This window comes from Suncus etruscus, chromosome 7, assembly GCF_024139225.1.
Source record: "Suncus etruscus isolate mSunEtr1 chromosome 7, mSunEtr1.pri.cur, whole genome shotgun sequence".
In the NCBI taxonomy this organism is placed as follows: Eukaryota; Metazoa; Chordata; class Mammalia; order Eulipotyphla; family Soricidae; genus Suncus; species Suncus etruscus.
This window is the reverse complement of record NC_064854.1, coordinates 6,441,073-6,466,525: the sequence shown is the minus strand read 5'-3', so window position 1 is coordinate 6,466,525 and position 25,453 is coordinate 6,441,073. Positions and strand designations below refer to the sequence as shown.

The window sequence follows — 25,453 nt, the reverse complement described above, 5'->3', positions numbered from 1 at the left end:
AAAGCCCCAGGCAGGCTGGCCTTGGTGCCTTGGGTGAGCTTCGGGGCAGGTAAAAGTCAATTATCTCCATGAATGAACTCGGCTCTTACACTTGTGGGGCTGTGATCCCACTCCCCCATCCAGTTCCTTTTCTTTCTCAAGTGAACTTTGAGTCACATCTCAAACACAAGTAGGCGCTCCCCGGGGCTCCAAGAACACTTTACCTTGCACAATGATTGAGGCACTAGTAACTGCAACATGAAGTAAGATAAGGGGTCATGTTCTGGGGCCATGCTGGCTGAGTTCTGCTACCCAGACCTTCACTCTAGCAGCCACTAGTGTGTGTGACAGTGATGGGAGGGCACCGATGCTGGTGGCAGAATGGGGTGCTCGCTCTGCCTCTTCCCCATGACTGTGCCCAGCATGGCAAGGAACGGTGAGTGCCAGGGACGGACTGATACTCCTTAGGAACCCTAAGACTGAATAGCAAGAGGCAGAGGCAGAGAGTGGGGCTTCCCTTCCCCTCGTCGGGGACTCCTGGCTGCACTCTGAAAACCTGGCCCTGCTCTGCAGCTTGCTCTGGTACAACTCTGCCCATAGATGGCAACTTCAGCACTGGTCGCACAGGCACAGGTGGGAGGGAGTGCCAGTCTCTCACCTCAGTTACAGCTGATGCAGTTTTGAGGGCCAGTGGGTTCTGGCCACAGGGGCCACTGGAGGTGAGGGGGAGACAGGACAAAACAGAGCCAGGACATAGATAGGTCTCATTTGATTGATTGGTTGGTGAACTTCAGGGCAGGCATAGTCTTGTTTTGAGGTGTTCAAGACACTCAAAACTGTTTTCGGGAAACCATCCAAAGTTATCTTTTAGTGTTAAGGCAGAAGAATCTAATTTTTTGTATGTCAAATCATTGAATCTACTTTCCTGTTATTCATGACTCAGAAGTTTCCTAGAGATACTTGGACTAAATGTCTGGTAGCTTGCTTTGCTGACAGATTTTTAAGAATAAGCTCCAACTGTGGGCATCTGGAATGATCAATCGTTTCTATACCACTCATTTTTTTTCAAAAACTGGTATCAAACGTTGCCATATCGGATTTCCTTCCATATTTAACTCATCATCGTCTACCCCAGATCAAAAACTCCCAAGAGGTCTTTTCTCAACCAACCAATTACTTCTAATGAGTTAGCTAAATCTTGGCCTTTATCTCGAGTTTGGGGGCTTCACTAGCAGTGATTTCACTAAATTTTAGGGGGGTCAGGATTTATGTTTTACTGTGGCAGGCTGTTAGTAGAGTCCTGTCCATTCTCATGTTCCACGTGGTGGACTTCTGAGGTGTTTCTTTTTTTTCCCCTTTCAGTTTAGGTATTGTGACAATGTTGTTAAAATTTATGATAGAACATTATTTCATCAAAACAACGCACCATCACCATACCTACCACCTCCACTATATCTCATAGTCCCCTCCTACTCACTCATCCCACCCCAACCCCTTAAAAATGTATTTGAACTTTTTTTTCATAGTTTGGGTTACATGCTTATAATGCCATTAATGTTTCTGTTTTTTTTTTTTTTTATGTAGTTACCTCATTCTCATCCCCAGAAAAATGCCCAAGACTCTCAACTGATGTCCTCTGTCATCTCCAATTACTTCATTATCTATAACTTCACACTCACTGCCCCATCACCCCAAGCTTGGCACTCCTGGGTCCATAATCCAGAGTCAAAGATTTGTCATTACTTTACATACATACCCAATTCCCTTGTCCTGTTTCTCTATGTACTACCGATAAGCAAGGTCATCCAGTTGACCTCCCCTACCTGTGGTACACAAACAGGATTGACAACTATGGACAGATATTCTTGTGGAAGGTTCTGGAAATTTCCTCTCACATGTATCATCTCCGCTTACTCTTTTTCATTTCTAGGTTCCACAGGCCATAGAGATTTTCTTCTGAGAAGAATTCATGTTTAATTTTTGATACCAACACTGAACATGCATCAGGGAACTTTCCTGAAGTTCAGCTCAAGACTCCCTGCTGGGTTTGTGCGGAGCAGGTGAGAGCTGGGCCGGCCTAGTGGCCTGTGGACCGAGGACTCGCCGGGCTCTGCACCTGAACTGTGGAGACCGTAGGCTCAGTTGTGCTCACAGGATGCTCCAGAAAACTGTTTACCTTTCTAAGCTTGTTGTGCGGTTGTGCAGGGTGCTGGGGTGCAGGCCAGGCTCACCACACCGAGGCCTCAGCTTCGAAGGACATGTGCCGTGAAGTTCAGTGTTCTGTTGAAAGATCTTTTTATTCTGACCACGATTAATTTGAAAACTCTTTCTGTTCATGTTATATAAAAATGATTTACTGTATTATACTTTTTTCCTTTTTTTATATAATGTCTAACAAAAATACAACTGCAACCTTTGGATTCCTGTTAAGTTTGTTCTTTAATTAAATGACTACTCATTGCAGGAACTAACTGGACTTTACATTTTCTTGGAGTTGGGAGAAACGATGTAATACAACAGTGTTGTTCTTGAGCCATCTTAATTTGAACGTGTTCAAGAAACGGTTATTTTGTAAATTCAGTCGGTATGTGTGGTTTATACTTTGGAAAATCAAATTTTCCTTCTACGTGAAATTTATATATTATTTGAGGAGCTAACTAACTTGCTTAGGAATTTTAGTAAAGTGAAAATGAGACCTATTTTAGATTATTTTGCAGTTCACAGTTGTAAACATGAGAGCTCAGTTAGAAAATTGCATCATGGTGATTGTAAACACAAACACTGTGGCAGTCACCTGTGGTACAAAGTAATCTTGAAACCAAGGGCTGCGTCTGCTTTCCAGGAAAACTCTTTTCTCCTGCCTAAATGCTGGATCACTTGTGACACAGCTGGTGCCTCCAAGCGACCTCTGGCCTCTGGCAGCTCAGGTCAGTTCTGACCCTCAGGAGGAGCTGCCTTCCAGCCCAGCTTTCAAACAGCCTGAGCCAGTACTGTACCCTGCTCACCTCCTGCACACGTCACTCTGGAGGCAGTTGGATTCCTGGTGGGTCAAGGTGGCTGCCTGGTATGTAGAATAGGATTATCCTGGTGGGTAGTTGGATGCCTTGTGAGTAGAGTTTGATCCTGGTGTGTCAACTTGGGATGCCTGGTGTGTAGAGTTGGATACCTGGTGAGTAGAACTGGCTGCCTGATGGGTAGAGTTGGATTGCTGGTGGATAGAGTTTGATCCTGGTGGGAGTTGGCTGCCTGGTGGGTAGAGTTTGATCCTGGTGAGTAGACTTGGATGCCTGGTGGGTAGAGTTTGATCCTGGTGAGTAGACTTGGATGCCTGGTGGGTAGAGTTGGAAGCCTGGCAGTGACAGTTTGATGTGGAGCAGATACATAACAATTCATGGTTGTCAGACTGTTTTAGGCACAGATACATCTTGTAGCTAATCATTTTGAGCATACTCCCTGTTTTAACACACATGCTTTCTCTAATCACCTATACCGTCTTCCCTAAACACAGAAGCATGTGCTCATTCCCCCCCCCCCACACCTATGTTTTAATCCCTTCTCACATCCTACCTGATTGACTGACAGAGAGTTCACACCCAACTCTCCCTTAATATAAATATCCCTTTACCACCTAAAATAAAATGAATTACTCTCCCGAAGTGGTTGGCAGATCCCAGGATCTGACATCACCAGTGTCATTGACACATTTGATGGGACCATCTTGAGCAGAAGTTTAGTTTGATGTGCAGTCTGATGTGTGCTGGCTGTGTGTCACATGTGTATGGGTCCATTGGGTGGCGATGGTCCTCCATACTGTGGTTGGTCTGATGCTCTGTAGCGACTTGCCTAGTCACCCTGGTCTCGGTGCCTGCCCCGTTGATGGTCATGCTGTTTCCTATTCTAAGACTGCTGTTTCTGTTTGGAAACTACTTAAGCTGTTGCTTATCACTTACTTTGTCCTCAAGGGCTTAGGATTGATCCCAGGAGTCCACAAGGTCCCATTAGTGGCTCTTACATAAGCTCTTCCTCTTCTCTTTCTTGATGTTTGGGTCACACCTGGCGCTACTCAAGGGTTACTCCTAGCTCTATGCTCAGAAATTGTTCCTGGCAGGCTCGGGGAACCGTATGGGATGCCGGGATTTGAACCACCGACCTTCTGCATGCAAGGCAAACGTCTTAATCTCCATGCTATCTCTCCAGCCCCCCTCTTCTTCATCTTGCTTCTATGGCACATCTGAGCCTCAATTCTTTCTTTTTTGGGGCGGGGCACTCCTGGTTCTGCACTCAGAAATCACTCCTGGCTGGGGGGGGGCATATGGGGAATGAATCCAGGACCCTCCTGGGTCAGCCGTGTGCAAGGCAAGCGCCCTACCACTGCACTATTGCTCTGACCCCTCAATTTCTTCATTTTTGAAATTATCTAAACTCTAAGGAGAAGCCAGTTCCTTAATTTTCTGAGCAATAGGAGTATATAGTTATCTATGTATACATATATGTGATTTTTACTCAGCCTGTAATTTGTGAGTAGCCTCCACCAAAACTATTTTAAGCTATACGTTAGCAGCTCTTTATTTCATATTTTATTCAGTTAAAAATGAACTTCAGCACAAATGATCTAAGACCAAGTATACTGTCTTCCTCAAGAAGAAACGTGTTTGGACCAAAGGCTTGGATCAAGGCAGTGAACAAGAGCTACTGTCCTAGAGAATATGCTGGTGGCCCAAAGCCAGGGAGTTGGTAAGTATTTAGAAGCCCTCTAAGCACTAACCCAAACCCATAGTTAAGACAATAAAGTTAAGACCTGGCCAGAGGAGCTGTGGTTCACCTGCATAACCAAATCATAAAGCTAGAGTTGAAATTAAGGACACACTGCCCAAAGGAGGATCTTGTTTGCCAGAAAGCCTTGATTTTATTTGGTCTCCCTAACTCCTTTGTAGAAAAACAAAACCAAAAAGACTCTATGCAGTGGCATCCCAAGATCCAAGTGTCCCGCACGGTCAATGATGCTCACTTTGGGAAACTCTTCTAGACTCAGTTCTAAGAGATCATAACGCTGATGTTTTAGTAACACCCTCTAATTTCTACCGCTATATTTCTATTAAAGTAAGTTGCATTTCCTAGTTCATCCATTGCAGGTATTATTTTGGATGACTTGAAACTGGAACGAGTTTCCTGGGTTTCTGTGAATTCAGTTCTCGAGTTTTCTTGTGATAAGACATATCAGGGGCCCTCACTGTAGCTGGAGGGACAAAATTTAAAGAACACACAGTACTGACAACATACATGTGCATGTAGATAGATATATGCATGCAGTGTCGACTTGAGAGAACTTAAAAGACATGGAGGCCATGGAAAACATTCCATTTTATTTAGTAACAATTCTATATGCTATTTTGATTAGCAAATATTTCATACTTAATAATAGGAATTGAGGTTTTTGTGAATTTTGGGGGGGGTGTTTGGGCTATATCTGACAATACTCAGGGCCTACACCTGGCTCCATGCATAGGGGCTTCAAACAGAAGTGGCAGGAATTGAACTTGAGCTCCCATAGCCAACCGTTTGAGCTGTCTCCCAACCCCATGCATTCATTTAGAAAATTAGTCTTATTTGTGAACTTCTTATTCACAAAGTAAAATGTTAACCAGTGGGTAACACTGTTGGGGCCAGAACGATAGCATTTGCCTTGGAAGCAGCCAACCCAGCTTTGATCCTCAGCATCCCTGAGCCTGCCAGGAATAACTTCTGAGTGCAGAACCAGGAGTAACCCCTGAGCGCTGTCAGGTGTGTCCAAAAGGAAATAAAAGACAAACAAACAAACAATACCACTAACCCCCCAAATAAAATAAAGCAACAATGTTAAGTTGTTAAATATATTTTGTTTTCAGGGGTTGAGTAGGGCACTTGCCTTGGACCCCACCAACCGAGGATAGATCCCCAGCACCCCATATGGTCCCCAGAAGCCCTGCCAAGATAACTTCTGAATGCAGAGTCAGGAGTGAGCCCTGAGCACTGCTGGATGTGGCCCCCAAATAAAACAAAGACTAAAAAAAAAATAAATAAATAAAATAAAAAGGAGAAAAGAACATCTACATAGATACTTCATTCCCAATCATTCACTGGTGATTTTGTGGGAGGAGATGAATGCACTTCTAGAAATATCTATTACAGTTCAGACAATCTGATAGGGAGATGTTGTAAAAAGTACATTTCAAAAAACTTAAAGGGACTGACTTTGAAATTGAGTGACTTATAACTGAAAGTTAATATCAAGAGGTCCCTCTGGTGGAAACATGCGGCAATTACAGGTGTAAATTATTCTCCTTTATCCTGGAGATGAAAGCCAAAAACTTCAGCTGTATCTACACAGGTCATCAACAGCCAATGTTATTGGGGGGGAAAAAAACAACAACAAGAAAGTCAAACCTTAAACTCAAATTTCCAGTTAAGGATAACATGTTTTTAAATCCTGCAGTTCCAGAAGAAATAAAAAGCCCACCACTTTTAGTCCTGAATTGCAAAATTCTCATCGGATTATTCATTTTCTTTACTCCCATTAACCTACAGAGTTTTACATGACAAAGAGGCAACATAGAAGATGCTGACGAACAACTGATCAGGGAACGATCATAAGATGAAGTCTCTGTAAAGTTACAGATGATAATAGGAGCATAACATTCCTTTACGTTGAACTGAAATGTCCGAAGGAACAAGGAGACTGACAGTTATAGATTCTAAAACTATATGAAAACAAAGGTATTTGGTGATTCGTGTTTGAAATCTTTAATGCCACTGGTGACATCCTTCAGCACTCCTTCAACAATGTTGCTCAGAAGCTTCTAGAAATCATGTTTTCTTGACAGTAACTCATGGCCGAGCATTCTGGATATGGCCTACAGGCTGATCACTTTCCAAGAATCTGTGAATAAGCAGCATTATTTTGAGCCCAGATTATTTCTCCTCCTGTTTGTAAGGTCCCATCCCTGCTAATGCTTAGTACAGGCAGGTTCCATCCAAGACTGGCACTGGTGACCCAGCGCAGTCCAACTCACAAGAAAGCCTGGAAGAGAGTCCAGACTCAGCTTTCTAGGGTGGCACAAAGCACCATGAGGAGGCTCAGAAAGGAGCATCAACAGTCTCAGGTTTTCTCTGTGACAACACAGGCTAACATGTATTTATTATGTAGAGGATGATTTCAGGCCTATAGACCTTTTGGCTGCTCAAAAAGCATTTTGAGGCTAATGTTTGCTTTCACAAGCCCATATTTGCTCATAAAACATGTCTCTCTCTTACCCCTCAGGTCTAAATTTCTTTCAATAAAATATTTTACAGGGTCAGAGTAGAATGAGAGTACAACACATAGGGCATTTGCCTTGCAGATAGCCAAGCCAGTTTAAATTCCCAGAATCCTGTGATTCCTCAAGGCCTGCCAGGAGTGATTCCAGAGCCAGAATCAAGCCTTGAACAGCATCATTTGTGCCCCCATAAAACTACTTTATTTTTCCACCAAATGGAAGCACATCTACCTAGGCATGCGAGAGGGTTTGGAACCATTTGCTGGAGACTTTCCATTCCCTGTTGAGTCTGTAGCTCCTTTGTTTCTACTTAGGTATGGACAGAGGAGGGGATCCTAGACTCTGCATTCATTCCTGAGTCTATGAGTTGTCTTTTACCACCTACTGTTGTAAACATCTGTTCAGACTGTTCCCTCTTGAGTCCCTTTGGATAAGAATGCTTCTGTCTTATCTGCCAAAACTGGGGCTAACAATGTGGGGGGCTAAATTATTCACAGAATTCCATGTTTTTTGTTAGTAATATTCCCAATTGTGCTTATGGCTTTAAATGTTAGTCTTATCTTTCATTTAAACCCTGTGAAATAGGAGCATGTATTTTCATGCAGATCCACATTCCACATGTTCCTGAGCATTGCTTTGCCTGCAGTAGGTAAGTCTTTGGTCTTTTTTCTTGTCACTAATTCTTGGACCCATTAGTAAGTGTGTAGTCACTAATGTTTTATTTTTTTCTTACTAATGAGGTTTTATTGGGAATACCTGGGGAGTACTGGGCCACACCCAGTCATCTTCAGGCTTACTCCAGTTTTTTGTTTGGGGGGACTATGTGAGGGACACCTGAAAGGCAGGTACCATATGTCTGTGCTATCTTACAGGGCCCTAGGGAGTTTATTAAGGCCATGGTATGACTGACACGTTACCAAGAATAAATTGACTGCTAAATTAAAAACAACTGTGCAAAAGCAAGTTTGTGTACCGACAGTCATTTCCCAGGCTCGTGCCCTCATTCACATGAGAAATGGCACTGGTACAGTCAAAGGGAGTGATGGTGAGAGACAGGAAGTGCATTAACTGAAAGAATCCAGCAATAACAATCTGCAAAACTTGCTTCGTGTTTGTTTGGCTAGAAAGGTGAACCAGGAATTGCTTTTAGGCTCTGGCTTTAAATAGTTGGGTGAATTAAAGTGCCACTGACTGGATGAAGAACAAGAGTTGTTTTTTTTTTTTTTTAATCTTTTGACAAGGAAATTATCAAGAATTGTTTTGAGAGTTAAGGTACTTTTTAGAACTATCCACTCAAATGAGGAAATGTAACATTTTGATATCCAAAGCAGAACTATCCGTGTGGAAGTCAGCAAGATGGCTGTCATAGGATGCAAAGGTCCAAGGCTGCCAGGGCTGCAGTGCGGCAAGCTGTAGAAAGGCCTAAGGCAGCCAGGGTCTGTGGGGCCCAGGTTCAGGGTGGGGCCTTGTACCCACCCAAGGATGCTAACTGGTCGTGAATGCCCGCCAAGTACTGAGAGGAGAGGAGAAATCAAGTATCTTTTTTATTCCTCTTGGAGTCCTGCAGCCCTTCAAGGGGTTTCTGAGAGAGAGAGAGGAGAGAGAGGAGAGAGAGGAGAGAGAGAGGAGAGAGAGAAGAGAGAGAGAGAGAAGAGAGAGAAGAGAGAGAGAGAAAGAGAAAGAGAGAGAGAGAGAGAGAGAGAGAGAGAGAGAGAGAGAGAGAGAGAGAGAGAGAGAGAGAGAGAGATATATGGAAATTTACAGCCACAGGTGGGTGGGGAGGCCCTGGTACAAGGAAGAAAGCATTTCTTTGGTGCTTTATCTCTGGCCCCCTGTTGACCAGCAGGTGCTCCTCTGGTCACTATTCTGGGGACCCCTGCAAAGGTCCAAGTTTTTCATTTTATACTCAGCATGATAAGGGGGCATGTCCAAAGTTCAACTATCATTACTGTGGGAATACCCAAGGGGTGTGTCTAAGTCCAACTGCAGTTACATCAACAGAGCACCCAGAGCTGAATGGTGGATTGAGGAAAAGGGAGAAAACAGGGCTGACACCATAGTTAAAAGTGAAAGAGAAGCCAGAAAAGATAGAATGTAAAAGACATGTTAGTTCAGAGTTTAAGGAACTGGCACTGAGAAGCAATAAATTAGTAGGTAAAATACATCATAAATGATTTTGAGTTGTTTCCATGTCATAGTAAAGGCAAGTAGAACTGAAGGAAGATACAGGAATGCTAAGAATGAGGTGTAAGTTGAAATAGCTAAGAGAACATTCTGTGTTCTTTCAAATGAGAACTGGATGAGGCAATTAGATGGGAACTTGGTAACAATGGAGAGGGTTTTCTTCAAGTACAGACCACAAAACCTTCTGAAGCACAGTACAGAAACAGGATTCTGACTATTGCCTTAAGTCCAAGAGGTGGCTCATCAAGAGGTGAATCTTCACATACATGAAATCAGGAAATGTAGGTTAAGTATGTGTGATCATTTCAATTGAACAGGTGAGGATTTTTCTCTAGTAATGCTCAGCTTGTGCAATGAGAGGTGGGGGTTAGTAAACAAAATGAATGGGAGGAGAGGGGGCAAAAGAGTATGATTTGCAGATAAGGAAGGACAGGAGTATAATTAGCATAGAGAAGTGGGGGGAGGGAGTTCATACTGGGATCATACTAAAGTTTGGAACTTGGAAACCACTCCAGAGGCTCATAAGGCTTCCAAACAAGGCAAGGCAGGAGGTCAGCAATGGCAGCAGAGGCTTGTGCAGAATGGGCATAAGATTTAGGGTTACAGGCCAAGAGGGGAGGAACATCACTACAGGCTGTGGTCAGGTGTCACAGGCAGCAGTCACTGATTCTCACAACAGAATCCTGCTTGCCTGCTGAATATAATAGCAGAGGCTCTGCTTGTCTGAAATAAAGTGCCTCTCTGACCTCTGCATTCAGATATGTTGTCTTTTAAGGAGGTCAGACTGACATCAGGCCTGTGGGATGTCTGCAGAAGATTTGGTTCAACCCAGTAGTCACAAAATAGGAAAGGCAGTACTTTTCATTTCACTTTATTAGAAAGTATATAACAAAGAGCCTGATGAAGATGTTTAGGCACTAGAGTAAGTGTTTTTGGCTACTCTGTGCCTCTAAAAGTGGAGCTATAATTCAAGTACTGATTTACACTCAGGAAAAATTATTTTATCAGACTTCTAAGTGTGACTAAGTTGTTTTACTTGTTTTATCGTCTAAAATAGTAATTTAGCTCAAACTGTATTCATTTAAGATATATCTCATACATTTTAGTTTATTAAACAAGTTTAGTGAGTTCAGTTAACTCAATATGATAGTGTATATCTAAGGCAAATATAAAAATCACATTCCCTTTATTATTTGGTTTCCCCCCAAAATGTTCTAAATAATGTGTCAAGTGGTGAGGTAATGGCTGCTCTTTGTCATGTCTAAGGTGCTGGTTCTTTGAAGGGCCCCCGAGTCATGTATTTTTCCCTCTGTCCGCTGACTCATCAGGCTTTCTCTTCCGCTATGGACAATGATGTCATTCATAAGTCATAAATAATGACACCAGTCCTTTGCGTACATTTAGAAGATCCTCTTCTTGCTATGGCCAACAGAAGGGGGAAATGAAATTATTAGGGAATTCTGATCAGCACTGACAGTTTATGTATTTCTTAAATGTAAATTTATTTTCTTCTTACTGTACTAGGAGTTGAACCTAGGGCCTCGTATAATCAAGGCAATGAAATGCATCCCTGGCCGTAGGAATTTTCATTTTTAAAGAAAATAACCACACTTATCCCCGAAAGTTTTTCAGTTAAGGAGCAACCTAGCTCTCGTATGCTTCCATCTCAGTAAGTTTAGCCACAATATTCTGTATTCTTTAAGCATGTTGAGATGTTAGTAGTCTAGTAACCCTAGTCCCATGCTCACTATTAAGGATTCAAGCTTGACTAGATGTTAAAATGATGACTATCTTTGAGACAAACTCAAGGCATGGCCAACTGAGCAAAGTTTTCAACAACCCTCACAAATGTGCATTTTCCCCCGAAGCCTAGCTTTCTCTAGACTAGAGCTTGGAGAAATTTGCCATTTTGTCGTTATTGTTGCATTTGGTAATGCTCAGGAGACCATGTGCTGGGGATAGAATCAGGGTCTGCTATTTGCAAGGCAAGCACCTAAGCCCCTGTACTACACGTCTCTGGCTAAGAAGCCAACCAATTGTATTCACACATCGATAGGAAATCAACAGTAACTCTGGGCCAGATCTTTCCAATGAAAGGGACAAATTACCATTTCCTTAAGAAGTCTTTCTTGGAGCATTTTCATGTCCTCTTTCATTGAACACATCTGTAAAGAAATACATTTCCCTACTAAAATTTACTGAGACAAAGCTAACCAATGTTGAGATTATATATGAAACTTTGAAATTTATACCTCAGCTTTAAAAACAGTTTCTTCATAATCAGTGTTGTAGAAGACATTTTTCTCCAAAGAAGTTTTCAAAAGGTGAAGCCTAATAAGTAAAATGGAAGATTTTGAATTATGAGGAATGCAAATGAAATTCCTATAGTAGATTTGATAAGTTCCAGACATACCTCTGCTGTTCACATTTTTGATAGGAAGTGAATTTCTGATATATCTTTTCCCAAAATTCCTATATTTAAAAATGCAATATGTAGTTATACCTTATAATTTAAATAAAAACAAAAACTTGACAAACTTATTCTAATTCTGCTATTCCAGATTTATACAATATGCATTATAGGTTAAGAATATGCATATAGGTTAAGAATATTTCTAATGTCATATCTTTTTTTTTTTTTTTTTGTCAACACCGGGCAGCTCTCAGGGTTTACTCCTGGCTCTGTGCTCAGAAATTGCTCCTGGCAGGCTCAGGGCGCCATATGGGATACTGGGGATTGAAGCCCTGTCCATCCTGGGTCAGAAGCATACAACAATGCAAACACCCTACTGCTGTGCCATCACTCTGCCTCCCCACCCAATGTCAGACATCCTTCAAGATTAAATCGAAAGTAAACTTTCCCTCATGTTGTATTTTATACTTCCTATAACTATACTTTTGTCCTAGTTTTGGTGGTAGGTCACATGACTTGTGGAAGTATTCAGGGTTTTTTTTTTTTTTCTCTAAAGATACCCATGACATTCTTCAAAGAAGTGGATCAGACACTTTTGAAATTCATTTGGAACAATAAACACAAAAGTATTCAGGGTTTTCACTTGCAAATCTATGCTCTGGGAGCAGAGGGATGATGATTTCTCTGAGCACAGCTCTTTACTCAGGAAATGTTTATTTAGAAATTAGTAGTGGTACTTTTGGTCAGATATAGTTCACTGTGTAGAACATTTGCCTTGCATGTAATCATCCTTGGATACGATCCCCCCATCTCAATTGGTCCCTTAATACCTACCATAAGTGTTCCCTGAACACAGATCTGGGAGTAAGTACTAAATACGTTTGGGTGTGGCCCCTAAATCAAATGAAAACATTCCTAATAGTACACACCGCAAATTCTTGCTCCAAATTTTTTAAAGTTTGTGAATCTCTTTCAAATTTCTCAAGCTCTTCTATGATGATGAATTGAAATTTATCAAGTTTTTTTATCCTTTTAAAAAAAACAAAGTAAGATTAAAAATTATAACACTCAAGAATATATACATCGCATAAATGATTTTTACTACAGACCTATATTCCTGAATGTGATGTTTCACTGAGTTTACATGTTGTTGTGCTGTTTTCCAAGACTCTTTAGTAAAATACTTCATCAGTTTCTCATGAATCTAAAAACAAATATTTTAAAATCTTAAGTTCCTCATTTTTCATAGTGACTTGACTTAGGCTTCAGATGATTGGACAGCAGCCATTCACCCCTGAACCTTAGATCCTATCTATGAAATCAGCATATTTCTGCATCAGCACCAGAAATTGGGACCTCTACCAGAGAAGGTCCTAATGCTGCCCTGGCACTGACTTGCTCCAGAGTGGATTCATATGACATCCTGATAACTTGGAAACAGCAACAACTTGCCTTTAGGGCAGAGTTCTCTGCATCGGTGGGATAAAAACAGAAGATGCTCTGTAATGCCCTGACTTTGACATAGGATCTGTGCAAAAACCAAGATCTCTTGTGACAACTGTGATTGAGAAGAACTTTTACCGGGACCATGAAGACAGACTTTGAGGTTAGACAATTTAGTATGCCCAGAGCCAGTAGTTGGTCTTATAGTAGGATGCTTTCTGGGTAGGGTTTCCCTGTTTTTAGGCCAAAGGTTTTTCCTTTCTATTTTCCCCAACTTTTATTTATTTTTTTTGTTTTTTTGTTTTTGGGCCACACCTACTGACGCTCAGGGGTTACTCCTGGCTATGCACTTAGAAATGCCAGGGGATTGAACTGTGATCTGTCCTAGGCTAGTGCTTGCAAGGCAGATGCCTTACCTCTAGCATCACCATGCTGGCCCCTATTTTCTCCAACTTTTGATCCGCCTATGGAAAAAAAACTGCCATGTAACCCCACTTGTTTTTGTTTTCTCTTCTTTTTTTCATTTTTATCTTTACATTAGGGCTCCCGCCTTTTTTACAGACCCTTGGGACATGGATTTCTTTGTTTTACCTCATAATTCTGCATTTTTCTATAAAATTAAGAAGGAAAAAAGAAAAGAAAGGGGGTCAGGGCCAAGTGGTCTCGGGTGCTTTGGTGTAGGAAAAAAAAAAACGACTAAATATCCAAGCCAAAGTCAACAACAGTAGAATCAAGAGACTTAAACTTTAAAAATCTAAACTTAAATGGGCCTGTTATACTGGCAGGCCAGAGGGTAAAGGACAGTGGTATAGGAAGCGCTTTGAGATCATTGGTGGAGGGAGGTTAATACTGGTGGTGGGAATGGCCCTGATTCACTGTATATCTGACATTGCTTCATTTATAGTTAGAACTGTGTGATTTCATGCTTAGATAAGAATTTAGTTAAGTTTTTATCATTTTACAATATCAATCTTCAGGAACATTTTAATAACCTATAAAATACAGGAAATGAAGAACTTTGTAGATCACAATGCTTTCAATAAAATAAAATAAAAAAACCTTCTGTTCTCAAAAAAACCAACTTAAGTTCTTTGCAAAAACATCACTGAAGCAGAGCAAATGCTATTCCATGCAGTGCCTATGATTGGGGAAAGCAGAGCACTTGATACAAAGCAGGCTCTTCTTTCTATCAGAGATGCTTTGGGAATATGTTCATGAGGAATTTACAGTACATACAAAATTCTCCTATTTATCATTAGCTTCTGGAAAACTGCCTAAATGAAAACCTCACTTTGAATTAATTGTTTTCCATAAAAATTTTATATACAGACACATGAACCAAGCTCAACTAAGGTAAATATAACTGAAACAATAAATATATCACTTGGGGGTGGTCACCCCAGTGATGTCAGTATCCAATCTGCATTCATGTGCTCCAGCCCTTTGCACTATCTCCTAGGCCCCTTAATGACTCTTAATTTGGATTTAGTGCTGATGAAAGATATTATTCTGCATAAACTATTATAGGAAGACACAAAGAACTTTCTCTGGTAAAAACTATCCTGTAAGATGGGTAGATAAAGGCAGAATAACGAATGGTTTTAGAAAGCAGAGTAAAGAAATAGTAAGAGTATGCAGTAGAATTTTCTTTTTCTTTTTTCTTTTAGTCAGGGGTGGGGATTGGGTCACACCTGACAATATTTGGAGATTATTCCTGGCTCTGAAGGTATTATACTTGGAGATATTTGGGGGACAGTATAGAATGCCTGTGACTGAAGCTAGGTTGGCCATCTGCCCTCCCTGCTGTGCTCTCACTCCACACGTATGCAGTGGAATTTCTGATGGTGGTTACTACCCCTTATTGAATGCAGTCTAGATTCTACTCCCTTCACTAGTGTTGTAGCAGTTCAATATGAAGAAAGGATAAAGCGTAGGGGGGCAGTAGAGGACTAAGGCACCTGCTTTGCAAGCATGAAGCCATAGTCTGATGCACAGGGCAGCCACGAGAGCAATACCAGCAGCTCTGTTTTGAGAATACAGTGAGCAAAGGGTGTGGCCCTTGCAGCACACAGACAGGATGAGGGAAGCACAAAAACAAACTAGAGAACAGGGAGTTTTTGAAAAACCTTTCCAGTTTTCAATTGGTAAATGGGTGTTCTGTTGTCCAAGGGTAAAAGAAAAATGTGTTCTTTTGTCCTATTGTATAGAAATCATCACTTCAACAATAACTCACCTTAACTTTCTTCTTAATTTCAGTATTGGCTTTCTCATAAATCATTTCTACATTTGAATTTTCAACTTCCCAGTGCTCCTCAGGAATACATAAGTTATTTCCTAAGTATAGAAATAGATTTTAACTAAATTTAATCAGCTCAAGTTACAAGTGACTAATAACTTAACTTATGCATGAGGTTCATATTTTTAATTTTAAAATATTCTTGTTCAGAATCGGAGAGACAGTACAGCTGATAGAGTGCTTGTCTTGCATATGGCCCAGCCAAATTTGATCCCTGGCATCCCATATGGTTCCCCAAGTAGTTTCTAAGTTCAGAGTTAGAAGTAATCCCTGAACATCCATCAACACCTGTGCCACCCCCAAAGAAAAAAATAATCTTATTCTAAAGAAAAATACTTTGGTATAATAGTATAATATAGGCAAAAATGGTAACTTTTAAAATAGACTATTTAAAGAGTGTTTGATAACTAGTTTCAACTACTTCCATATTATTAGTCTGAGTATTTGCTGACATGCTCATAAACCTGAAATTCATACTCTGCCAAAATTTCATGGTAGACTAAGGGGGATAAATATTCTTTTACAACAGTATTTCTGTGAAGAGGAGTTCTGACATGGCATCTCCATCTTAAACTTACAGAAATCCATCATTGTATGTAAGGAATTTGCTTTATGCATAGATTCTCTCTAATCTGAAACTGTCTTCTATAATCATTATTTGGATGTGGGCATTTGATATACTCACTTGGGTCAAAGTGAGGCTCTAGATCTTCAGTTTTAGACTGTTTTGCAGGGATACAGCTTCCTCTTCCTTCCTCTTGTTCCTCTGTTTCTTTTAAATTACTTAGGTTGTCTTCTAGGTACAGTCGTTTGCGAGTAAGATGTGTAGGGCCTTTGGAAAGTTAAAGTAACAATACTACATTGCTAACAAAAATATCATTTTTAAAGATAATTATCTAAAATAATGACTAAAACCTGTGATTCTGCAAGAGGAAGTGGCAGTGTTATTTTAGTAATAAAATTTTTTTTTTTGTTTTTTTTTGTTTTTTTTTTTTTGGGTTTTGGGCCACACCCAGTGATGCTCAGGGGTTACTCCTGGCTATGCGCTCAGAAGTCACTCCTGGCTTGGGGGACCATATGGGACGCCAGGGGATCGAACCGCGGTCCGTCCTAGGCTAGCGTAGGCAAGGCAGGCACCTTACCTCTAGCGCCACCGCCTGGCCCTAGTAATGAATTTTTTTTTTTTTTTTTTGGTTTTTCGGGCCACACCCGTTAGATGCTCAGGGGTTACTCCTGGCTACGTGCTCAGAAATTGCTCCTGGCTTGGGGGGACCATATGGGACACCGGGGGATCGAACCATGGTCCTTTCCTTGGTTAGCGCTTGTAAGGCAGGCACCTTACCTCTAGCGCCACCTCGCTGGCCCCCTAGTAATGAATTTTTAAAGCACTGTCCCAGTCTCCTACCTGATTCCTGTGTGGTGGTGACAGGGGGCAGGCTCTGCTCTGCTTTCTCTCTTCTATTACTAGACAAGAACAACGAAGACTGCGAAGAGCTCTCCTAAAGGACACACAGAAACCAAATGACTGGGTAGACTGGACTCTGAGAGTCACGAAACCCTAACTGAAGAGACTGAGCTTCATGAACCAAACCACTGCACCTATTCAGAGATTTTCCCTGGCCATTTTTTCTATCCCTAAAGCCAGTCCATTTCAAATGTTACTTCTCTCTTTTACTCTTAACTCGATAAAACATTCACCTCAACAGTAAATTACAATGATTTTGTTTTCTCCTTCTTGTTACTATGCCTAATTTGAAAATTCTTCCTTAATATTTTATTTCCTTGTAACAGGAAATGAAGTCATAGAAATTCAAAGCACAAGCTTTTCTTCTCTTTAAACCTTTCCCCCTTTCATTTAACATATTTTACTGCTCCTCATATGCTTTTCTCTCTTCCACCCAGTCTTCTATTTCATGAAGATGGGTATTTATTTACATCTATGCTATATCTTGGGGTTCTCCATCTTAATTTCCTGTATTTTATAGGTTATTAAAATGTTCCTGAAGATGGATATTGTAAAATGATAAAAGCTTAACTAAATTCTTATCTAAGCATGAAATCACACAGTTCTAACTATAAATGAATCAACAGCTGAGAGTATATTACTTCTCATTTTAAGTTTCAACTTTTAAGTAATAAACTCACCTATAAGCTTTAAATTTTTGTTTATAATATATATTAATCTATTTTTTTGATTTTTGGGCTACACCAGTGATGCTCAGGAGTACTCCTGGCTATGTGTTCAGAAATCGATCCGGGCTTGGGGGACCATATGTGACGCCAGGGTCAGTCCTGAGTCTGCCACGTGCAAGGCAAACACCCTATTGCTGTGTCATCACTCCAGCCCTTATTTTAATTTTTTATAGAACAATAATTATGTTCTTTTAAGGACCATCTTGGTTTAACAAAATCTGATAGCTATATTATAGTATTTATCTCGTATGCTTTATAAATGATTTTCATTATTTTGAGGGTTTCTGAGGAGAGGCTATATTCAGATGATTGGCCTACCGAGCTTTTAGATACTCTGTTAAAATTCTGTTGAAAATATGCTTTGTGAAGACTACTGGTTAAACAGAATCTTAAGACCCTCTGGGAATAAACATATTTAGTTCAAAGTAGTAAGTTACTAAAGGCTGGTTTGATCATATTTTAGATATTAACTAGTAGGGTATTGAATGATCATTAATTCCTCTCTGTATATAGAGGTTAAGACAGAGTAAAACAATATGGTGGGCCAGAGAGACAGTACAGCAGGTAGGGCATTGCCTTGCAACTTGTGGACCCAAGTTCAAACTGATCTCTGGTACCTGATTATGGTCTCCAAAATCCATCAGAAGTGATCCCAGGGAGTAAAGCCAAGAATAAAACTTAAGCACTGCCAGGTGTGGCCCCCAAACAAAAAAGACAGTATTATGTTTGGGCATTTTACTACTCAGTACTATGCTAACATAATCACTATTTTTAAAAAAGGAAAAAGGGCTTTGAAAAATTAACAGCTGAGGGCTGGAGCAATAGTATAGTAGGTAGAGTACTTGCCTGTGACTGATGTGGATCAGGATTTTCTAGTACCCTGTATGACCCCACCTATCATCCTTGAGTGCAGAGCCAGGAGTCTTTCCTGTGCACCACTGGGTGTAGTACAAAAATTATATAGCTAGGGGCCAGAGCAAGAGCACAGTGGTAGGGCATTTGCCTTGTACGTGGCCAATCCAGGACGGACCTTGGTTCCCATATGGTCCCTCTCAAGAGCACAGTGGTAGGGCATTTGCCTTGTACGTGGCCAATCCAGGACGGACCTTGGTTCCCATATGGTCCCTCTGAGCAAGGAGTGTTTTCTGAGTGCATAGCCAGGAGTAACCCCTGAGTGTCACCAGAGTGTGGTGGCCCAAAAGGCATATATATATATATATATATGTACATATATATATATACACACATATACATATATATGCAATAAACTATATAGATAGTTTATTGAAAATAGTAAAGTCAAGAGTTAAAACCCCAGGGGCCGGGCGGTGGCGCTGGAGGTAAGGTGCCTGCCTTGCCTGCGCTAGCCTAGGACGGACCGAGGTTCGATCCCCCGGCGTCCCATATGGTTCCCCAAGAAGCCAGGAGCAACTTCTGAGCGCATAGCCAGGAGTAACCCCTGAGCGTCACAGGGTGTGGCCCAAAAACCAAAAAAAAAAAAAAAAAAAAAAAAAAAAAAGAGTTAAAACCCCAATTCTGACGGACTCAAAACAGTTATATACAAATTAAATTATATGACGAGGTAGGCAATGAGTTTTGTAACTATAAGTACTTCAATATTTCAAGGGCCAGAGAGATAGTACATGTGCTTTGATTAAGATTAAAAGCTGGGGCCGGGCGGTGGCGCAAGAGGTAAAGTGCCTGCCTGCCTTGCCTGCGCTAGCCTTGGACGGACCACAGTTCGATCCCCCGGCGTCCCATATGGTCCCCCAAGCCAGGAGCAACTTCTGAGCGCATAGCCAGGAGTAACCCCTGAGCGTTACCGGGTGAGGCCCAAAAACCAAAAAAAAAAAAAAAAGATTAAAAGCTAATTATTTACTTCATATATGTCTGTTTTAGAAAAAAAAATACGTATATTTCTTACCAAAGAAAAGCACTTAGGAATTGGTGAGCAACATTTTCTTGTATGTAGGAAATTCTTCTCATGGTTTATGGGAGACTCTGTGGAACCTTCAACTCCAGATTTATTCTTCACTGACTCAGGTGATGGAATTTTTTGATAAGGTGATGAAAATTTTCTTATGCGGTCATAATTATGAGTCAAAACCCTTTCTGTTCTTTCCTCTACATCTATAATAGTCCATAAAACACAAAGAGGGGTAGCAGGTATTAATGATAATTTTCTTTAAGACACAGTATGCATAACTGAAATTCTAAGAATATGGTAAATTATAAAGTCTTCATAGTTGCATTTTAAAAGGACAAATTTTCAATAAATCAAGACCAAATTATACTTAAGTTTTTTATTTTAAAATATTAATGGCTGAATTTAAAATGTAATAAATATAATGTTAATACCCATAAAGCATTTTTTGGGGGGGCCACACCCAGCATTGCTCAGGGGTTACTCCTGGCTCTTTGCTCAGAAATCGTTCCTGGCAGGCATGGGGTAACCACATGGGATGCCAGGATTCGAACCACTGTTGGTCCTCAGTTGGCTGCTTGCAAGGCAAACACCCTACCGCTGTGCTATCTCTCCGGCCCCAACATTTTAAAATATAAATATAGAATGAGATGCACTAAAGTGATAAATATATTGATACTATGTTGAGCATGTATATAGCACGTAGTCTAAGTCAAAGACAGAATGTTAAGTTTCAAAGGGCTGTTTGGAAATTAAGCTTAATCAAATCACTGTTATCTAGATGAGAAAATCAATAGTTAACGTAAGTAAAAAGTCTGATGACAGGATGCCAATAGCGAAGGCTGTTAGCATCAAACCTGAATAAATGGAACTACATCAAACTAAAATAGTTTCTGTATAGCAAAAGAAATGTGTTAAAATTAGAAGACAGCTACCTGAATGGGAAAGAATTTTTGCACTTAACACATTAGATAAAGATTTCACATCTAAGATTTACAAAGTACTCACAAAGGTTAACTCCACAAAACCTAAAAACCCCATCAAAAAATGGTTAGAGGAAATGAACAGACACTTCTCTGAGGAAGACCAACAGATGGACAATAGACACATGAAAAAATGAACATCACTTATAATTAAAGAAATTCAAATCAAGACAACAATGGTATATCATCTTACCCCAGTGAGTATGGCACATAGCAAAAATACTGGGAACAATCTAATGGTGGGGATGTGGTGAGAAAGAAACCCTCATCCAGCGCTGGTAGGAATGCTGTTTGGTTGAACCACCATGTAAAAACAGTATGGATGGTTCTCAGTAAACTAAAAATTGAGCTGCCATATGACCCATAAATCCCTTTTTTTGGGTATCTATCCCCAGGACAGAAAAACATCCATCCAAAAAGACATATGTATGCCACAGGTTCATTGTATGCCACAATTCATTGTATAACTAACAATAGCTAAGATTGGGAATCAACTTAGATACACAACAACAGATGAAAATATCATGAAGATGTGGTACATACATACAATGGAATACTACATTGCTGTAAGGAATGATGCAATCATGCGATCTGCTGCAAAATGGATGGAACTGGAATATATTATGTTAAATGAAGTAAGCCAGAAGAAGGATGCAGAATGATATTGGTTATATATAGCTTTTGGAATAACTGCATGAAGAAATGCTCTGGTCTAAATGGGAATTGTCGCAAACATCCTTGGCCTAAACTCGCCGGGCCCTCCGTACAACATTTTGTGGCCCTGCTCTAGAGGAATCTTTTTCTGTGTTGTTTTGTTTTAGTTGTTTTGGTCACACCCCCCAATGTTCAAGGCTTACTACTGACTTTGCACTCAAGGATCACCCCAACTTTGCCTCCTGCGGCCCCCAGGTAAATTGAGTTTGAGACCCTTAGGCTAGAATATAACAATCAGAAAGAAAGTGGGTGGAGGAGGAGAAACACAAATATGAAAGAATGGAGGCCAGGGGCCAAGTGATCTCAGGTTCATTAGTGGAGATAAAATAAAAAGGACAAAACTAAATATCCAAGCCAAAATCCAAAACAGAATCAAGAGACCCAAACTCTAACAATTAACAATATAATATGTAAATAGGTCTGTTATGCTGACCTGGGGAACAAATGAAAATACACTCTGGGCAAGTTGGTGGAAGGAGGTTGACACTGACATTGACTACCTCAATGTATGTCTGAAACCCAACTATGAAGGACTATGTAAATCACAATGTTTCAATAAAATAAACTTAAAAATAAATTTTTTCAAGATAGTTTTCAGCTCAAATCAGAACATGTGCATTTTTATCTTCTGCGCATGTACTAATTTAGGATGACAGTGGTGCTAGGCACTGGGAAACGACTACAGAAATGTACAAAACAACTCCTGTCAAGAAGGTAAGTATGTTGACGGAGCAATACAGGATTTTAAGTGAAATTTACATCAAGAAAAAATTTAAAGTGTCAACTTATAGCATGTATACTAGGAAAGCTATGTATGTATATATGCCCACATAGATTATATATATCATAGTTCCAAAGGTCATGAATTTTTTTGGTTCAATTTTAAGCAACCTTCTATGTTCATTATAGCTACATAAAATGACCATAAAAATCTTTAGAAATTTCAAAATGAAATCTTCATAATTATTTCCATGACATTAAATATGAAAAAACTAAGGCTAAGTATTAATTCAAATTTTCATATTAAAATTTATGAATATATGGGACCGAAGCAAAAGCACAGTGGTAGGGCATTTGACTTGCATACGGCCAACACAGGACGGACCCCGGTTCGAATCCCAGCATCCCATATGGTCCCCCCACCTCGAGCCTGCCAGGAGCAACCCCTGAGTGCCACCAGGTCTGACCCAAATCCCCCCAAATTTTATGAATATATGAGATACTTTTCATATTGCAACATTTGGATTTTAACTTGCCAGCATGAAAATCTTCAATTTTAGAAACATTTGTCCCTAAGTCTACTTAGAATAAATCAAGTTACTAATTTGAAAATGCAGATTTGACTATGTTAAAAACACTTCTCAAAATTGTCTTCAAATGTTATATTGACAGATAAAACAGAAGCATTTCATATCCCATTAGAAGAAAAAAATTAGACTGACACTTCATGGCTTCTGTAGTTGAGGAGTTCCCAGACAATGGCATTAAGTCCAGATGATCATCTTTTGCAGCATCTTTGACTAGAGCCAAGTTTTTCAATTCTTTTGATAGTTCCTTTTGTGTATCCACAGTAAAGGCGTTTTGTTTTTTCTTCGGCAGCTTTGTGACATTTCTTCTGGAATGGATGTTATTCTCCTAAATGTACCAATAATTTAATTTACTCAATGTATTACGTTAATACATCTATAAAGAAAAGTTGGAACTCAACATGAGTAGTAGAAAAACTTATAGTGGAAGGCATAAGACAAATTAAAAAAAAATAAAATCTAAAGGTAATTGTAAAAATAGGAATAAAATGCTATAAGGATTCTAAAAAGTTGATGTCAATTTGAAGAGAGGAAAAAGTTCCTATAGCTCAAAAGTTTTCTGAAACACAATAGCACAGAAGTGCACATGCTGAGTGAGGAAGGTAGTATGGATTCTTCTATTTGATCTTTACAGCTCTGGACATAGATTAAAGAAAAAGAAAAGTAAGTGTGAAAAGGCAGCATTCTGATGCTCTTGAGAAACTTTCAGATATTTTTCTTTGAAAAGAAATGAGAGGTGGCTTAAGAAGACAGAAGTGAGAGAAAATGTTGAGATAAACTCTAATGAGGTCCTCCCAGATGGGAGATGGCTGTTTAATGATTTAAATTACACAGCATAATTGTCAGGAACTAAGATCTTCATGCCCAACTGTGGGGTCAAATCTTCATTCTACTTCTGTGTGATCTGTACAAGTACCTTCATCTCTCTGCACCTCGATTTTCTCATTTTAAAATGGGATGTCAATAATAGGACTGGCTATCTTTATGAGAGTTCAAAGAAGTAAACTGCATTAAGTACTTAGAATAACTCCTGGAATGTTGTTAAGCACTGCTTGTTCCTCTTCTTAAAAATTTTTTTGAAGAATTGGAGTGACAGTACAGCACGCAGGATTTTGCCTTGTACATGGCCAACCAGGGTTCGATCCCCGGCATCCCAAATAGTTTCTCCAAGTCTGCCAGGAATAATCACTGAGTGCAGAGCCATAAGTAATATCGGAGCATCAGCAGCTTTGGCCCCCAAAACAAAACAAAAGCTTTCCATCATAGGTAGTAGCTAGAGCTGTCTATAAGAAAAAGAAGGACTTTCAAAGTCAGAGAGAGAAAAGGCAGCAGCACAGTTTCATTTTTATTCAAAAGAAAAAGGAAAAAAAGAGAGCTACATCTTTCCAAATGGCAATCTGGTCTTAGAGCACAATCTTAGAAAAATTAAGTACTTCAAATTTATAAAAAAAAAAAAGTTCTACTTTTTTTTTAAGAGCTAAACATCTGTTTGGTAACACAAAGGTCAATTTGTTAATCTTATATCACCTATGAGTCGTTTTTATTGTTTTTTTTTCTCATACAGAAGATTAAATATCAAAAAAGTTAATCTGATAAGTATACAGACTTAGAAATTACAAATATGCAAATGATAACCTTTACTAGCAGCTTTTCTTTGAATGAAGGTGAAAATTCTTCTTCACTCTCTGGTTCTGAATTTGAGAGATCTTTGTAATTTCTCTTGGTTTTTGTTGCTCTCCGGGGAAGTCTGGTTCTCCGATCTGGAACTGTTTCATCTATCTTTTTGCTGTTTTTTTTGCTGGGTGTCTTTAGAAGAAAAATTTTTAAGTATTATTAATCTAGTATTTGAGATACAAGTCACCTGCTATAAAACTGGCAAAGCAGCAAGATGTGCAGAAAACAACTACAGGAATAAGCTCTGTGTTCTACTCAACTGGATTTTTCTCCTTACTTTCCACATACCTCTTAATCCCTATCATTAAAAGCCTGAGAGTTTTAATATGTATTACCTGAAGAAAGGTGAGAAAAATATTCATAGCCACAGAATAAAATAAACTGAGAATTCTAAGTCAACATGACTTAAAAATATAGAAGGTAGGATCAGGACAACTGTGCATAAAGTTATAAGGTTGTTAATGAGTATTTTGCATCAAAGTAAATTTAAAGGGCTGCTTAGCATGAATGTCTTTGCCTTACCTTCTTTTTAGATCGTGGTTGTCCCTTTTCAGGGGAATATTCTATGATTTAAGAAAATAAAGTTAAAATTTTCAAATGGATAAAACTGGTGTTAGAATTTATTAGAACATTTCTGAACATAAATTCAATAAATCTTTAAACCCATTCAAAACTTCAAATTTCAAGATGATTTGCAGTCTAAATGATTAACTTTCGTGGTAATGTGTTTGGAATAGAATGAATGACCAAGTTCCCATATCTTCTATGTCATATTATAAAACTTTTTAAATCTCTAAGAGTGAGCAAGAGTTATGAAGTTAATACCGATGAATCTATCACTTAAGAAATTGATTTGCAGCAAACCAGCTAGGCTTGACCCTAACACCCCCATCCCCAAAAATTCCTAGAATTTAAATAATGCTGAATCTATCCTTTTACAATTTAGCATATCCTCCCACCCCCTTTATTACAAAAGATAACTCCTGCCCTGGAATCTGTATATTGTTCTTTTGCTATTAAAATTTTTTATTTCAGGTATGTATACCATAAT

General features: G+C 39.6%; 2 protein-coding genes across 3 annotated transcripts in view; one reads left to right on the top strand and one right to left on the bottom strand.

Annotated features, from left to right (window-relative positions):
- PHACTR3 (phosphatase and actin regulator 3) overlaps nucleotides 1–2,446 on the top strand; it is a 112,571-nt gene extending 110,125 nt beyond the window's left edge. For both annotated transcript variants that reach the window (XM_049776345.1, XM_049776344.1), the window contains exon 13: nucleotides 1,910–2,446. In XM_049776345.1, coding sequence (XP_049632302.1) covers nucleotides 1,910–1,925 — 16 coding nt within the window. In that variant the 3' untranslated portion in view covers nucleotides 1,926–2,446. The remainder of the gene's footprint in view (nucleotides 1–1,909) is intronic.
- Nucleotides 2,447–10,499: 8,053 nt separating this feature from the next.
- SYCP2 (synaptonemal complex protein 2) overlaps nucleotides 10,500–25,453 on the bottom strand; it is a 54,943-nt gene continuing 39,989 nt past the window's right edge. Inside the window, exons 18-27 of the mRNA XM_049777031.1 lie at nucleotides 19,725–19,930; nucleotides 17,013–17,106; nucleotides 16,293–16,439; nucleotides 15,545–15,645; nucleotides 12,978–13,072; nucleotides 12,798–12,897; nucleotides 11,869–11,927; nucleotides 11,708–11,786; nucleotides 11,564–11,620; nucleotides 10,500–10,874 (exon numbers count right to left, since the gene is read on the bottom strand). Coding sequence (XP_049632988.1) covers nucleotides 10,812–10,874; nucleotides 11,564–11,620; nucleotides 11,708–11,786; nucleotides 11,869–11,927; nucleotides 12,798–12,897; nucleotides 12,978–13,072; nucleotides 15,545–15,645; nucleotides 16,293–16,439; nucleotides 17,013–17,106; nucleotides 19,725–19,930 — 1,001 coding nt within the window. The 3' untranslated portion in view covers nucleotides 10,500–10,811. The remainder of the gene's footprint in view (nucleotides 10,875–11,563; nucleotides 11,621–11,707; nucleotides 11,787–11,868; nucleotides 11,928–12,797; nucleotides 12,898–12,977; nucleotides 13,073–15,544; nucleotides 15,646–16,292; nucleotides 16,440–17,012; nucleotides 17,107–19,724; nucleotides 19,931–25,453) is intronic.